At 35.7% G+C, this 16,546-nt stretch overlaps 1 protein-coding gene across 32 annotated transcripts in view; it reads right to left on the reverse strand.

Moving 5' to 3' along the window:
* The window catches only part of trol (terribly reduced optic lobes), a 1,501,851-nt gene that overhangs the window by 243,173 nt on the left and 1,242,132 nt on the right, over window positions 1-16,546 (reverse strand). For 29 of the 32 annotated variants that reach the window (XM_069835989.1, XM_069835996.1, XM_069835998.1 and 26 more), the window contains 2 exons: window positions 14,066-14,176; window positions 546-668 (listed from right to left, as the gene is read on the reverse strand). The exons of 1 other annotated variant lie outside the window; for it this stretch is intronic. In XM_069835989.1, the coding sequence (XP_069692090.1) occupies window positions 546-668; window positions 14,066-14,176 (234 nt within the window). The remainder of the gene's footprint in view (window positions 1-545; window positions 669-14,065; window positions 14,177-16,546) is intronic. 2 more of the 32 variants (XM_069836000.1, XM_069835992.1) reach the window with 1 other exon arrangement.

A 16,546-nucleotide genomic window follows, 5' to 3' on the forward strand; every position in this document is an offset into this window, starting at 1 on the left:
TTTTGGTTCATCTTTCAAACAAATTCATTATTTTTTTTAACATGAATCTATCTTCGAATTATTTGGAGGAACGAGACCCCTCTACTAATTTTATTTGGAGGGGGGATGTCCCTGAGGGGAGATAAGGCGAGGAGCCAGAAAGCCTCCCTCCCCCCCCCCCCCAAAGTCGGCGCCTATGTTATAAGTACTCTGAAACAAGTGTAGCTGCACTTTTAATTCAGGAGACAAGAGCGGGGGTGTAGGCATTAGGCCTCCGAAGCTTCAGAAGCAGTGCACGAAATTCACACAAGTTACCGTTAGGGCAATAAAGTCACAATTTAGTCAATTTTCAACAGGGTTCATTAAAATTCATAAAATGCAATACAATTTAATAAACAATACAACAGTTGTATGAACACATGTTCGTAGAAGACCACAGAGACAAAATTTTCACTGCAGCAATAGGCCAAGTAACCAATGGAAATTTTCTCCTTCTCTTCTTTTTCTCTGTGCATACCATTGTCATCAGTTACATAATGAAAAACAGGTCCTGTAAGAGAACCTACCACAATCTTGCTCATCTTGACCATAGGGACAGTCATTTCTACCATCACATCGACGTGCCAATGGCACACACGAGCCATCGGAACAAGTAAAGTCAGAGGCTGGACAAGGTGCAACCAAAGCTCCTACATGGATAGACGTCACAAACAAATATACAACAGACACACACACTCGTACACAAAGCTATATATACAGCAGTCATGATTATTCATGTCGACAAATATTAATATGCTAGAGAAGCTTCATTCTAATTCTTAGACATGTTATGCACAGTAGGTAATTCAAAAGATTTACAGTAATTAAAACTTCGGACCGTGCACAGAGCTCTAAGAAGAGCAACTTTAGAATAGAAATCCATATCATTCAGATTTAATGTGTGATGGCATGGGCCTCAAGACACTATCACAAACCTAACCACAAGTGGTGGTTATTCAAGTAAAGGCCAACTTCATCTCTCTTTTTTCGTGTTTTAATAAATTATACTTTATCAATAATTAAAAAAGGCATTTCTCACTAAACTACATTTTGCTCTACTTTTTAACCTATCTTGTGTGGCTTAATCCGCTAGCAGTTAACGCCTGCTGGCGCACTTCAAATGAACCCCTCACAAGTCAGACCACGGAGTTAGCAAAGACCAGCTGGTGAGGGATGTGAATGCTGAAGGTCCGGCAGAGGCTTTCCTTTTCACCTTCAGTAAACGAACTTGGTTGCCATGACAATAACGACTTGCTTACTATGAATTGCCGACCCTTTTTGTGAAGCTATTATGAGGTCTCCTGAAGTGACATTCATGTGCTTCCTCCTTCTTGGAAAACAGAATATTTGGTCGTACAAATAGAGGACAAGGTTGACAAACTAATATTTTGTAACTAAATAAGAAAAAATTAAAATGTATAAAGAAACTGAATATCGTTTAAATTTAGGTGTTAGACTTTATTTCGGTATTTCTTAAGACTAGCATTTCATGAATATTATGTTTTGTGTAGATTTTAAAATATCTTGAGTAACCTACTTTTTAATAAAGGAAGTTGGCATGAAATTTGAAACTACGTTGTGCATCGCGCATCTGAGCTGACTAACGACCTGGTTTTTATTCTATAGGCCTACATTCTTTGTAGTAGGAAGTGTACCATATTAGTGCAATGAAAACATGTATCCAAAACGATTTAGTGTGTAATGTTTTGGAGATGCCGTTCTCTCGTTGTTCTGCAGAAGATAAACCAAATATTTAAAAATACAATGCAGTATTCCAATATAGGCCTACACTATCTACCGTAAACTGGGGTAAAGAGGATCACATGTGGTAAAGTGGATCATATGTGTATTGTTAGATAAGTCAGCACCACATGGATCACACATGCAAAGAAAACTATTTTTAGTGGCACTTATAGAAGAAAGGTTTTCTTTTCATGTGTGATCCATGTGGCGCTGCCTTATCTAGGCAATACACATATGATCCACTTTACCACATGTGATCCTCTTTACCCCAGTTTACGGTACCACAAAGTAATTGGGCACTGTTTTTGCCCCCTTTAGAACCTCGTGGTACCTCCTCTTGTTGCTATAACAGCAGCCACCCTGTCAGGCATGCTCTCCACTAGTTTGCGTCACCATTCCTCTTGCAACATGGCACTCAGTTGGATAATGGAAGTTGGCGGCTACTATGCAGTGGGATGCAGACAATAATGTTCACCGGTTGGACTGGCCTGCACAGAGTCCTGATCTCAATCCCACTGAGCACCTTTGGGCCGAATTGGACTGGCGATTGAGGTCTCGGAAGATGCAGCCAACTTCCATTGTCCAACTGAGTGCCATGTTGCAAGAGGAATGGCGACGCAATCCAGTGGATATCCTACACAAACTATTGGACGGCATGCCTGACAGGGTGGCTGCTGTTATAGCAATAAGAGGTGGTACCACGAGGTTATAAAGGGCAAAAACAGTGCTCAATTACTTTTTGGTAGATAGTGTAGCTTACAATTAATATGTTCATGACGCAATTAAAAATTAAAAAAATATGGCTTATTTAACGATGCTCGAATGCAGTGTCAATGCAGGCGCATTCACTTTGACGCTTACGAAAATCATTGTCATTCACATTATCATCATAATCATCCTCGTCATCATAAAAATGTTAAGCCATGTGGCTTGTTACAGTTCAGTGCTTAGCAAATGGAAAAACTGAACTACTTTTTGGACGATATCTTATGACTTATAGGATTATTTCTCTTCTTATCCTGTTGACATAGTTTATCTAATTCTCTGTGTTTCTGTAGGTCTAAATTTAGTACGGATTCTAACTTCAGTTCTTGTATTACTAATCTTCTTATATTGCCTATGTTTCATAAATTTCATTTCCATGTTATGTTTCAGCTTTCTTTTTAATTTTGTCCATGTTCGACACTAGTACGGTACAATGGATATAACGAGACTTTTTTAAAAACAGTTTTCGTCTCAACTCTTTCAATACTTTAGCCGACTTCATTACAGAATTTACTGTGCACAAGATCATTGCAACCAACAATTAAAACAGTTTACCTTTTTCAGTATTTTGTTGTTAAGACAAATAGGTACTGCTGGACACAGAATCTTTCTCTAGGGAAGCATAAATAAAAACATATGCAATTAAATCAGGGAAAAAATACATAACAATTTCATTACCAAAGTGGTTCTGGTATGACAGTTCTATGGGTCATAGCTCTTCAGGTTGATTATGATACAGCTACAATGGTTTCTCGTCGAAAGTAGCTATACTTGGAACCCTGTGCACATTTCACGTTTTCACTAAATCATTTTAATTATTCGGTGGGTACCTATATATTCCTGTTCGATTCAGAAGTGTCATTAAATGGGGAATTTCCTTTGATGACTATTAAGTAAGCAAACCTTTAATAGCCAAGCAGGTATAAAAAATGAATTAAGGCAAAATCATATCGGGATATTTCCATTTCTTCTGCAGCTATGACTTTTATTCTTTAAGTACGGTATTGATTAAAAGATGAGTGGAACACACCCAATGAGTCCGCAAATTAAAATCATATTCTTACAATGAAAGTTTGGGAGGGGGTGGGGGCAACATTCTGGGATAATGAAGAAAAGAACCTTGTTTTAAAATTATAAAAAGTAATATCGCAAGATATACCAGTACTGGCGTAATTGTATATCACCTGTAGAGATGGAGTACCATACCTAGTTTTTGCAAACAACGATTTCGCAAAATATAGTTTTTCAGCTGATAAAAGCACACATTTTATTTTTGTTATTATTACTATTATTATTATTATACACATTATAGTTGAGATGAGGACTATGCCTCTAGGAGAATGCATAAATATCCCAACACACAATGAAAATAACTTAATAAAAAATTAAAGCCGAAACTTAAAAAAAAAAAAATAGGTAAATGAAATTTTAGCAAATAACAGTGTAAAATATGAAAATTACTATTCTTAAAAAATTCTGATTCGTTAAGTCATACCTACTCATCAATCGGTCATGAAAAACAGATAGGGCTTACTTATGTCATCAAAGGAATTCACTGTGGTATTGTATGGTATAAGTTTACATAATCCAATATTTAATATTAAAATATTTTTATACGAGTCAGATTCTTCTTACCTTTAGTACACTGTGAAAAAAAACTCCTCATACTGATTTTCATTGCAAAAGGAGGTCAATTAACAAAAAGATTACCGGTAACTGTGCAAATATTAGGCGAAGCATAGCCTACTGTAGGCCTATATTAAAAGTACAGAGAAGTTCCCTACAGACGCCACTGGCCACTATGTCCAAATACAAACAATCTGCTAGTTAAATTGTACGCAGCTTTTATTTTACGCACTTTTTATTTACAGTAAACGTACGAAATGATACAGTACCTGTAGCTTTTCAGAATATGTTCTGAAAGCCCAGTAAGTTTATCACGTAAAATGTCAGGAATGTTTTTTTTTTTTTATTTTTTACCAACACATTCTCAAGCATCAGATTCGTGTATATTTTCCTCAGTAAATTACACTGTTCTCTTTACATATATTTATATTACACAAATATCCAGTCGCACAAAATTTTGCTGCTAATCCGTACCTTGTCTTTTGTCAGAAAATGAAAAACCCAGGAACTTCCTTCTGAATTACCTGCAAAATATTCTCTATTCGCTAAGATATTGATGAATGGTTAAACAGAGAGAATTAAGAAGAAAAATTACCTGTGTGTATCTCATTTTCGTAACACGACTACACAGTAATTATATTTTTTCAATCTTCAGAGTAAGTACATCTTCCATCAGGTCCCGTGACGATTGTAAAGAACTTCCCTTTATTGCAAACTTAAATTAATTGTTTAAGATAAAATATGCAACTAAATAAATAAACAGAACATGTTCTTCATTTAATTATGTTAATTATTTTGGATTTTCATCATATGGCAACTATAATTTATTATGTTATTATACTAATGATGACAATAACAAATGCTTAGTTTATTCGAACGTCGTGCATACTAACGTGCATCTTTATTTCATTTAACTCTTCCATTTTGAATATATTAGATTCACAGAGCAGCATATACCTATGCATGCTAACATTATCTCTTGCTTTTCTTTCAGAGAATAATAGTAACAATCATTTTCCCAATGCAAAGTGAGTTTAAATATAACTGTTTAATGAAGCAATTACAACTGTTAATTCAATCCATGCTTCACAACTCAATGTTGTTAGAAGGCATATCAATTTTGTCCATGAATAATCACACACTAACATGCTGTAAGTATGCTTACAGCTTACAGCAAGGCACTGTTAAAACGTTTATACCATCCAATTAGTTCATCCATACCGATATACTGTTAAGACTTTCTGGGGGGGAGAGGAGAGGGAAGAAAAAATATCTTTCACTCTTTATCAAAGGCTGTGACCTTTTCAAGATCACGGGAAGAATAAATTTTTGTATTTTACAAAGATAATCATTCACAAGGTCATTCACAACACGAACAAGTTCACACTTTATACAAGCATACCAGCTGCATCACATTAAATTTACTTTCCACATGCATATAAGTAACAGGAATTATCATAACCCACTATACCGTTCTCCTATATAAAATGAAGTGTTAATAAAATACGGATTTGTTAAAAGAAAGGATTTATTCTATATATGAAAGGAAATTTAGTGATTTAAGGTTAGGTAACAATTCACAAAAATAAATCCTGTTGGTCTAAATATTATTAGGAACTCTAAGATATTCTTGAATGTCTTTCCGCATTCAGATATTGTCAACTAACTTTCAGGAAGTTGGCAGGGTGTGAGTTTTATCTGCATAACGTAGATGCGGATTATATAAAGTACCGGTATGGTAGGTTAACAAACTTAAAAATTGATTAAAGACTGGATATTCTTTGTACCAGTATAGTCTTTTACATCTATCAATTTCAGACAGATTCAAAAGCTAAATACATTTAGAAGTCCAGGTCTCCTCTACATAACACAAACAGATGATTTATTTTAGACCTAACAATACTTCAAAATGATTAGAGGTTAAGGATTCCATCAAGATAAGTTGTGCAAAGGATATACTGGTATTAGAGAGGATTAGCAACGTTTCAGAATTTCAAATCTTCGAATTTGATTGACTATTTGAAATAAAGACGAACTAATTTTGTACCAATATACCGAAGAAAAATAATGCCAAGAAATGTAACGAGTATCGTACAGGACTGTCAGCCTGATATTACACTTGGCGAATATTCTCCTGCAAATACTCAATCGACGTTTATATTCTAAGATGGAAGAACAGTTGGAAGAAGAGCAGTTTGGCTTCAGGAAGGGAAAAGGTAAGAGAGATGCAATTTGACTGCTGCGAACAATCGGCGAAAGATACCTACAGAAGAATAAAGAAGTGTATGTAGTATTTGCGGACCTAGAAAAGGCTTTTGACAGAGTGGATTGGAATACAGTGATGGGGATCCTAAAGATGGTGAAAGACTAAGGGTACTGTTTCCATAACCTTTCAAAGAGATCTATGTAATCACAGGAAAGATAATTTCATGTGATTGTTGAAGGATTAGGATTCTTTTTCCTTAACCTACAAAAAGAATAAGGAGCTTTTTATTTGCTCGAAAACTAAATCTCTGCATAACCTGCACAAAGGATTTATTTCAGTAATGTGAAATGGTAAAAGACTAAGGATGTTTTCTGCATAATCCATGCAAAGGTAAGCATATCACAAGTTTTCATGATTATCACAGTTTGGCAATTCAGACATCATCAACAAAGCACACATTACAAGCCACATCATCAACAAAGCACATATTTCAGGCCTTTTAGTAGTAAGTTCTGGAGAGGTTAAATAACAAGCACTCATTGTAAACGTCACATAACAAATCTTGTATAGTAGTTGCCAGTACCTGTACATATCGTTGTTTCATTACAGTGAAGTCCTCTACATGGTATCTGAAAACCTATTTGCGTTAGCTGCTCTTCGCAGCGCCACTCCTGCGTCTCGCATTTCAGCTGAATAGTAATAGTGAGCATGCGCCCAACTTGGGATTTGCGCACTTGCAGGCAGCGATAACCAACCAGTGCATTGCAACATGCAGCCAAACATGCGACATCGCATGCTTGTGTCACAACTAGCGGGGAGCAGTGTTAAAATATATTACAAAAGAATAATGCTTTCTGATGCTGCAAGAGGAATCGAACATGTTAGTTCTCACATCATGCACTCAAAAGATACAGGATTCGAATTATGAAATCCCTCTTACACACACACACCAAATTCATTTCAATTTCCCATATTTAAAAGCATACTGTACATATGTATAACTCATGAATTAGTTTCTTTGTGAGTTAGTTAAATAAATAGGTTGGTAGTAATACACTGAAATGTAAAAACAAACTACATAATAATAATAATAATAATAATAATAATAATAATCCGTGGCGCTACAGCCCGTAAAGGGCCTAGACTGACCAGCCGGCTGCTGGCCTCACGCCCACACGCCGAAGAAGAGATGGACGATCATCCAACCAGAATGGAGGTATCGTGTGGTTAGCACGATGATCCCCCAGCCATTATAGCTGGTACTCTAGTAAAACTCACAGCTGCTGTATACATCAGAGCACCCCCAGGAGTGGTTTAATGAATGAATGAATGAATGTGTGAGCGAGTAATTAACTGAATTTCTAAGTCAGTCAGTAAGGAACTGATTGTCTAGCTGAGTGATTCACTGACTGATAGACTGAACTATTATATGACATAAGAATTAGAGTGGCAATAAAAATAAATACTGTACATAGAAAAATAACTAAATGAAAAAAACAACAGTGATAAAACGAGACATCTTTACGTCCGATCGATAAATAAATAAATAACTAAATAATTACATAAATAAATAAATAAATGAGTGAATAAATGAATGAATAAATAAATTACACAAATAAGTAAATAAATAAACAAGTCAAATAAATAAAATAAAATAGAATGAATGTACAAATATATAAGTAAATAAATAAATAAATTAATTAATTAATTAATTAATCAATCGATTAATTAAATAAAATAAAAATAAAATAGAATGAATGAATATACAGGTAAATAAATAAACAAAATTAAATATATGGAATAAATAAATAAACATATAAATACACAAATAAACAAATATATAAAATATATAAATAAGTAAATAAATAAATAAATAAATAAATAGACAAATAAAATTTAATATATGGAATAAATAAACAAACAAACAAATAAATAAATAAATAAATAAATAACTTCAGCTGAAGTGAAGTTTGAAATCCTGTGTATGCCTGCATCCGCATTTGGATGTGTGTGTGCGTAAGGACAAATTTCACATTACGGTACTTGAAGTTAAAGAACATGCAATATACCTACTGCTATAAAATGCAATCGATCTATGAAGCTACAAACTGTTAGAAAAGCGCATTTATAATATTATTTCTGGTTCTTTTACAACTTGCTAACGCTACATAACATACCATAACTCTCTTACCCAGTTCCATTACTCGGGAAAGATAGGGTAACAATATTTTGTACAAAAATGCTACATATTTATAAATGTTAAAACAAACTATAAAATTGTATTCCTTTCAAAACAATGATTTCACTCACAAATGACATTACATTCTGTTCAGCTTTCGTATTAGGCCTATTTACTTTTACATTCCCACCACGTTAATTATATCTAAAACGAAGACCATAATGAAGATCTGGGAATTCTTTTCTCTTTACAGTAGCTACATATTATATGTATCAGTACTATAATCACAGTTGCACAAACAAATTTTCTATATACGGTATTGCTATTACGGTCTATAACATCTGAAATCAAGAACATCCGTGAAACCATTGTGTGATTGTACTTGCCAATGTACAAAGAATAATTTATTCTGTGTGAGTGAATTCATTGCTTAACAAGGAATGTGATTACTACGTGCATGCAAAACTTGGTACCTGCTATGAGTATGGCACTAAAAGAAAACATATAAAGTACGGTATTAAGAAGATCAGTGTTATAAGCAAATGTATGTAAAATTGCTTAAGATAAAATAATGAAGCTTCAATATAAGTAATTTAAATGCACAAAATTAATACCTACTTGAGTATTCTAATAGATTAAAAATCTATAAGCCTCTATACTACACAATGAATAAATAATGCTAGTAGAGTTAATTAAAATAACTGTTACAATACATACATTTACATATAAAAAGAAACACAGCATGCACTGTAACTTCAACAGATTATGGCAGGAAATAAAAAAATATAGGCATATTACGTTTGAAACTTAAATAAAGATACGGGCTGTTCCATATGAAATCGATCAGTAAAAAACCTCGCATTTTTTTTATAATCTAATTTTTTCCCTACTTATACAAAGTGCTTAGGGGAGTGCATTTTCAAAAATATACTATCGAAAGTCACCCGGTTTTCGTATTATAGAGCGACAAATTTAACGTATTTTAGAAAAACAAGCCTCTTTCAGCGCTCAGAACTCTGGAACCATTTACTGCAGAACATTGAACGAGAGCTCATTTTGAAGCTGAGATTTGGTAGGTTATGTTAAGAAGTAATCCTTATTTTTATTGTACACAGAGAGACAGATAATCTGACTTTTAGACTTTTTGATCTTTTGTAAAAATGTAAAAAAAATATTGAGAAAAAACCTTGCATTATTAAAAGGGATTCGGCGTTGTTTGCTTAGTGGTACGGCAATAAATTTCGAGGGTATTAAATAAATTATTTTCACACGCCTAGACTTGAATGGCGCATTGATAAGCGAGCATTGGGCGTCATTTTTCTCCTGTGTTTATGAAAACCTCTGATAAAGCTAGCCCAGCCACGACTGATAGAGGAAACATCACGTGTTTATGTCTCCTGGCCTTGCTTGTCTCGACTACCTCCCGTCTCGCAGTCAGCTGGTTAGTTCACGCACGTACTATTTATTTTCTTTATTTGATATTTTCAATACTTTCTTATCAACGTACCACCAGTAAAAAATATGTGTTTATTTGTACTTTCAATGCGGAATCTAACCATATATTTTAAAAATATTTTTTCGTTACCAAAGGCGTCGTAATGAAGAAAAATCTCAATTTCCCCATTTCCATAAAAAGTAAGAAAAACTGTTTACATGTCAATATAAACTATAATTTCTCAGCATCATAATAAACTATGATTTTGATGATTGGGTGAAAGGGTTTCGGAGCCACAACAGTTTAAAGTTGCTAATTTTATGAAAATACGATAAATTTAAATATTATTAATTTAAACACTATGAAGTTCTGATGCCTCAAACTTTGCATAAAGCATTATATCACAGTTGTCTACGGACAGAAAAAGTTTCATTGTATTTAAAAATTGCAAGGTCAATTTTCTCTATATTTCGGTCGATTTGAGATGGAATAGCCCATACACTTTAGGTCTCCTCTACATATTACATACATGATGATTCGGAAGATTCGGTCGAAACTTCAGTAGCATCAAAGGACACCTGCTGCAACATCTTCTGAATAAGAAACCAAATACATAGGCTATACCGGATTCAACTTATAATGTTGTGAACCCCTATATATAATATACGGGATGTGGCTATAAAGTATCCAGAATGATTTTTTTGCGAGCGTTGCTTATATCTGGCAACACAGAAGTCCTCTATACGCTGCACAAGTTGTATCAAATGTGACTCGTTAGTTCGGCTGTAGCAATGGAAAGAAGAAGAGCATGTATCTGCCCCACGTCGAAATCATATTAAGCGCTAACATCAACGCATAATTCGTTGAGGGAAGTGTACAGGGAACAATGCCTATCCCTACTCAAGTTTTCGAATGGGCAAAAGATTTAAAGAGGGAAGGGAAGATGTCCAAGATGATCCACACTCCACCCGCCCTTGCACATCGAAGACCGCGTCTAATATTGAAAAAGTCACTGCACTTGTCCGAAAAGATCGTCGTCTGAGCATTCGGACAATTGGTGAACTGTCAAATCTTGATAAAGAAACTGTCAGGCATATTTTACACGAAAATCTTCACGTGAAGAAAGTCTGTGCAAAAGGTTGTCCCAAAACTTCTCACTCAGGAACAAAAGGATTCCAGAATGAACATTTGTGCACACATCCTTCACAACATTGAAAATGACCCCAGACTCTTGAAACGCGATATTACTTGTGATGAAACTTGGGTGTTTCAGTACGATCCAGAAACGAAACGCCAATCCATGCATTGGAAGAGACCTGCTTCTCCATGACAACAGAAAGCATTGATGAGCAAGTCCAAATTCAAAGCAATGATGATCGTGTTTTTCGATATCAGAGGGGTCATTCACATTAACTGGGTACCTGAAGGACAGACCGTTAACCAGGTGTACTACAAAGAAGTTCTGAAAACTCTACGTGAGAGAGTAAGAAGAAACAGACTTGAATTGTGGGGAAACAACTCCTGGATTCTCCATCAAGACAATGCGTACACCCACAATGCACTGTCCGTCAAGAGGTTTTTCGCCAAGAACAAGGTCCCTGTGTTAGATCATCCGCCGTACTAACCTGATCTAGCCCTGTGTGACTTCCTTCTCCTCTCCAAGGTCAAGTCTGCATTAAAAGGGATCTGGTTCGAGTCCGTAAATGCAGTGAAGGCAAAAGCAACGCAACTCTTGCATAGCATATCAAAAGGACCTGCAGCACTGCTTTCAAGAGTGGAAGATCTGCATGGAGCGGTGCAGGGATCAAGGAGGGGAGTACATTGAAGGAGACAACATTTTCGTGGAGTAAATTTTTCGATAAGTAATTTTTATAGCATCAGTCCGGATACTGAATTAATCTTGCTCAGGATGGGGACCGATGGCAGGCTTATTGTGAGGGCGGCAATGAACCTCCAGGTTCCTTAAAAGTCATTTGTAAGCATGTCCTAGTTCAAAAAAAAAAATGTTATGTTTTATTTAACAACGCTCGCAACTGCAGAGGTTATATCAGCGTTGCCGGATGTGCCGAAATTTTGTCCCGCAGGAGTTCTTTTACATGCCAGTAAATCTACTGACATGAGCCTGTCGCATTTAAGCACACTTAAATGCCATCGACCTGGCCCGGGATCGAACCCGAAACCTTGGGCATAGAAGTCCTAGTTCACCTTTGAAACAAATTAATTATAGTTTTTTTAATATCAGGAATTTCTCTTTCAATTATTCGGAGGAGTGAGTTCCATCTATTAATTTTATTGGGAGCAACGATAATGCAGGCTGTTTAAGTTGAGGGGGGAGAAAGTGCCTATGGTACCGACTCCAGCAACAGAGAGAACAAGAAAGGAATATAGAGTACAGTCGTGGGGAACAAAGACTTTATTCTCGCAGTCTAATGTTTCCATAGGCCCCCAGAAATATGCTCTCTAATATCCCATTAAGCTCTTCCTGGCTTAACATAACATCAGGTATACCACAGGGTTCGGTACTCGGACCATTGTTGTTCACAATATATGTCAGTGATATTACATCTCATGTAAGGCATTGTAACTATCACTTGTATGCTGACGACCTTCAATGCTACATCTCTTCCCGCTTAGATCGAATAAATGACGCTATAGATAAATTGAACAAAGATATTGACTCGATTGTGACATGGACAAAGAAATTCCATCTTAATATCAATCCTGGAAAGACACAAGCAATCATATTAGGACACAAACGGCAAACCGACGCTGTAAAGCACCTCGACATTTCCCCCGTTAAAGTAAGTACAGTGCATATCCCTTTCAGTTCTTCCGTAAAAAATCTTGGCATTCACATGGATAATAATCTCAACTGGGACATGCAAATCACAGAAACCTGCAGAAAAGTATATTCTATTATTCATGTGCTAAAAAGGATAAATGTTCATCTTCCCTCTTGCTTAAAAAAGTCCCTTGTGCAGACCCTTGTATTTCCCTATTTTGACTATGCTGACATTTTACTGACTGACCTTTCCAGCGACAACAAAATGAAACTTCAACGTGCTCATAATTTGTGTGTACGTTTTGTAAGCAATGTTCGTAAATATGATCATATTACCCCATCCCTGGAAGCAATAGGTTGGCTTAAACTAGATAAGAAAAGAAATTTACATTCACTTCTCTTTCTCTTCGAAATCTTGAACTCTTCTATTCCTTCTTACCTGTCGTCTCGCTTCACTTACCTTTCTTCCCACCACAATCTGAACACACGCTCTCGCCATGAAACAATACTAACAATACCATCCCATCGCACCTCTTCATACTCATCCTCTTTCACAATAGCCCTGCCAAGACTCTGGAACTCGCTACCTGCTAGCATCAGGGACTGTCGAAATAAAATTCAATTCAAACGCAAACTTACTAGGCACTTGGTCAGTAATTGAGACTCGTTCAGACATGGTTTCTTGTAAATAGTTCTTTTAATCTACCACAAAATATCTCAATATCCGGTAATTTCATCACTATAGAATTTTGTTATTGTAGGTTTAATTTGTAATTTAGTAAATACAAAAATATTCTTTGTTCTTAACTTCTATGATAAAATGTCTAGCTTTCATTAATCAGGTATTCTTGTCGTACTTTAATTTTTATTGTAATTGTAATTGTAAATTTAATATTAATTGTAATCTTATTGTTCATGTTATAGTTGTAATCCCCTGGTAGAGGGGCAGAGAAGGCCTGACGGCCTTATCTCTACCAGGTTAAATAAATAAATCTAATCTAAATCTAATTAAAATCACCTTTCACTACAAGTTTAAAGAAGCCTCGTTTGGCTCAATTGACATAATGTAACCATTTCTACTACGCGAACCGACAGCATCAATCAAGTCAAGGAATGTCCTGCATCTGAAGCATTTTGCATGTTCCCAAAGTTTTGACCAAATTTCTGAATCTTCCTGTATCAAGAAAAGATATCATTGTTTCGGTAATACATATAAGCTTGGTTATCAATTACAAGATTTTTCTGGCACTAACTACTCGTATCCGTAATGGACAGCAAAGGATGCAAGTAATAGTGAATAAGATTCCATACCACAGTCATCCTCATCACTTCCATCACTGCAGTCAATGATCCCATTACACTGTGCTGAAAGATTCACACAGCTGCCATCTTTACAACGGAACTCTGTAGACCGACAACGAGCTGTGGAAGAACAGAAATAATCAACTTCTCTGATACAAATACAAATTCATCATATACAATATGGAGGAAATCAAATACAGGAGACATTAAGAACAGATTTCACACAGAGAAATTTTGTTCTGAGGGGGGGGGGGAATTAAACAGGATTAGGTGAGTAAGAAATTCCTATGTGTGCTTTTCAGATAACACTAAATGGGTTACAACTATGATACACAAAAACACAATAACGTCCTTTGAAAACATGCACTAGAATAGAATATTCGAAGGAGACTAAATATTTCCAAAAATATGAAATAATGAAATTTATAGAAGAGAAGCGAAAGCATCATTCTTTGTCTTTTCATAATGCATTTTCTTATTTAAAACGAATAAAATTTTGTTTATATACATTTCTACTTTAGTGGGTTTGGAACTGAACAGCTTACATCAGTTGCTTGTCTATGCAGATGACGTGAATATGTTAGGAGAAAATCCACAAACTATTAAGGAAAACACGGAAATTTTACTTGAAGCAAGTGAAGAGTTAGGTTTGGAAGTAAATCCCGAAAAGACAAAGTACCAGTATATGATTATGTCTCGTGACAAGAATATTGTAAATAAATAATAAATTATGGTTTATTTAACGACACTTGCAACTGCAGAGGTTATATTATCAGCATCACCGGTGTGCCGGAATTTTGTCCCACAGGAGTTCTTTTACATGCCAGTAAATCTACTGACATGAGCCTGTCGCATTTAAACACACCTCAGTCGGGATCAAACCTGCAACCTCGAGCACAGAAGGTCAGCGCTATACCAATTGCACTACCGAGGGTGACCAGAATATTATACCAAATGGGAATATAAAAATTGGAAATTTATCCTTTGAAGAGGTGGAAAAGTTCAAATATCTTGGAGCACAGTAACAAATATAAATCAGACTCGAGAGGAAATAAAACACAGAGAGAAATGTCTATTATTATTCGGTTGAGAAGCTTTTGTCATCCAGTCTGCTTTAAAAAAACTGGAAGTTAGAATTTATAGAACAGTTATCCTATTACTAGTTGTTGTGTATGGTTGTGAAACTTGGACTCTCACTTTGAGAGAGGAACAGAGGTTAAGAATTTTTGAGAATTTGGGGCTAAGAGGGATGAAGTTATAGGAGAATGGAGAAAGTTACACAACACAGAACTGCACGTATTGTATGCTTCACCTGACATAATTAGAAACATTAAATCCAGACGTTTGAGATGAGCACGGTATACAGCATGTATGGGCGAATCCAGAAATGCATATAGTGTGTTAGTTGGCAGACCGGAGGGAAAAAGACCTTTGGGGAGGCCGAGACGTAGATGGAAGGATAATATTAAAATGGATTTGAGGGAGTTGAGATATGATCATAGAGACTGGATTAATCTTGTACAGGAAAGGGACCAATGGCAGGCTTATGTGAGGGTGGCAGTGAACCTCAGGGATTCCTTAAAAGCCATAAGTAGGTAAATTTGCATTAAAAAAAACGATGATAATGGAACTCCCGTTATTGAGGAGCACAATATTACCTAAAACTTTCTTCGTTAAAACGTTAAAAGTGCAGTGCAGTAATTCGAAAGACACTGAAGATGACACCACACCAGCGTTGAAATGGGATCCGTCTGTCATAATGCAATTACCTCTTTAAATCACAACATTTTAACGTTTTAACTAAGAAAGTTTTAAGTTTTAATGTGGACATATGAAACAATGAGCACAATATTAAGTGCAATTTTAAGACATTGGGGATTCACCTTTGCACTATACCAGAAGAAATTTACCTATATTAATTAGTGATTGATATTTGTCACGAACGAAATCTCTTTCATTAGCAACTGGCTACTCTGCAGGATTTACATGTTTTCCATTGGTAATTGGTGCCAATGTACCTTTCATTACTTACTGGAAAATCTGCGAAATTAATTATTTGAACTGACAATCACTATTGTCGTGAAAACAATGTATTTTACAGGCGACTGGCAACTCTGTAGGAAGTTTCAATATTATCTGTGCATTTCGAACTGGAGGATCAAGGTCAAGCAATGGACTGCATTTGCCACGTGTGCTTACCCCAATCCTGGACTCTCCTCAAATGAAGTCAGCTGAGACAGCTGGAATTACCAGTGCTTCAATTCACAGTTTTCAGTTCAGTGACCCGTGCGTGGTTTGTACTTTTGTACGTTTTACATAACTTTGATCCGCCATATTATAGATTTATTAATTTGTCCTACAGAATAATATCTGTAATATTGACAATTAATATTTGAGGAAAAAAATTCGCTCCGGCGCGGGGGATCGAACCCGGGTCCTTGGTTCTACATACCAAGCGCTCTGACCACTGAGCTACGCCGAATCCAATCC

The sequence above is a fragment of the Periplaneta americana genome, chromosome 9 (assembly GCF_040183065.1).
Source record: "Periplaneta americana isolate PAMFEO1 chromosome 9, P.americana_PAMFEO1_priV1, whole genome shotgun sequence".
Classification (NCBI taxonomy): domain Eukaryota; kingdom Metazoa; phylum Arthropoda; class Insecta; order Blattodea; family Blattidae; genus Periplaneta; species Periplaneta americana.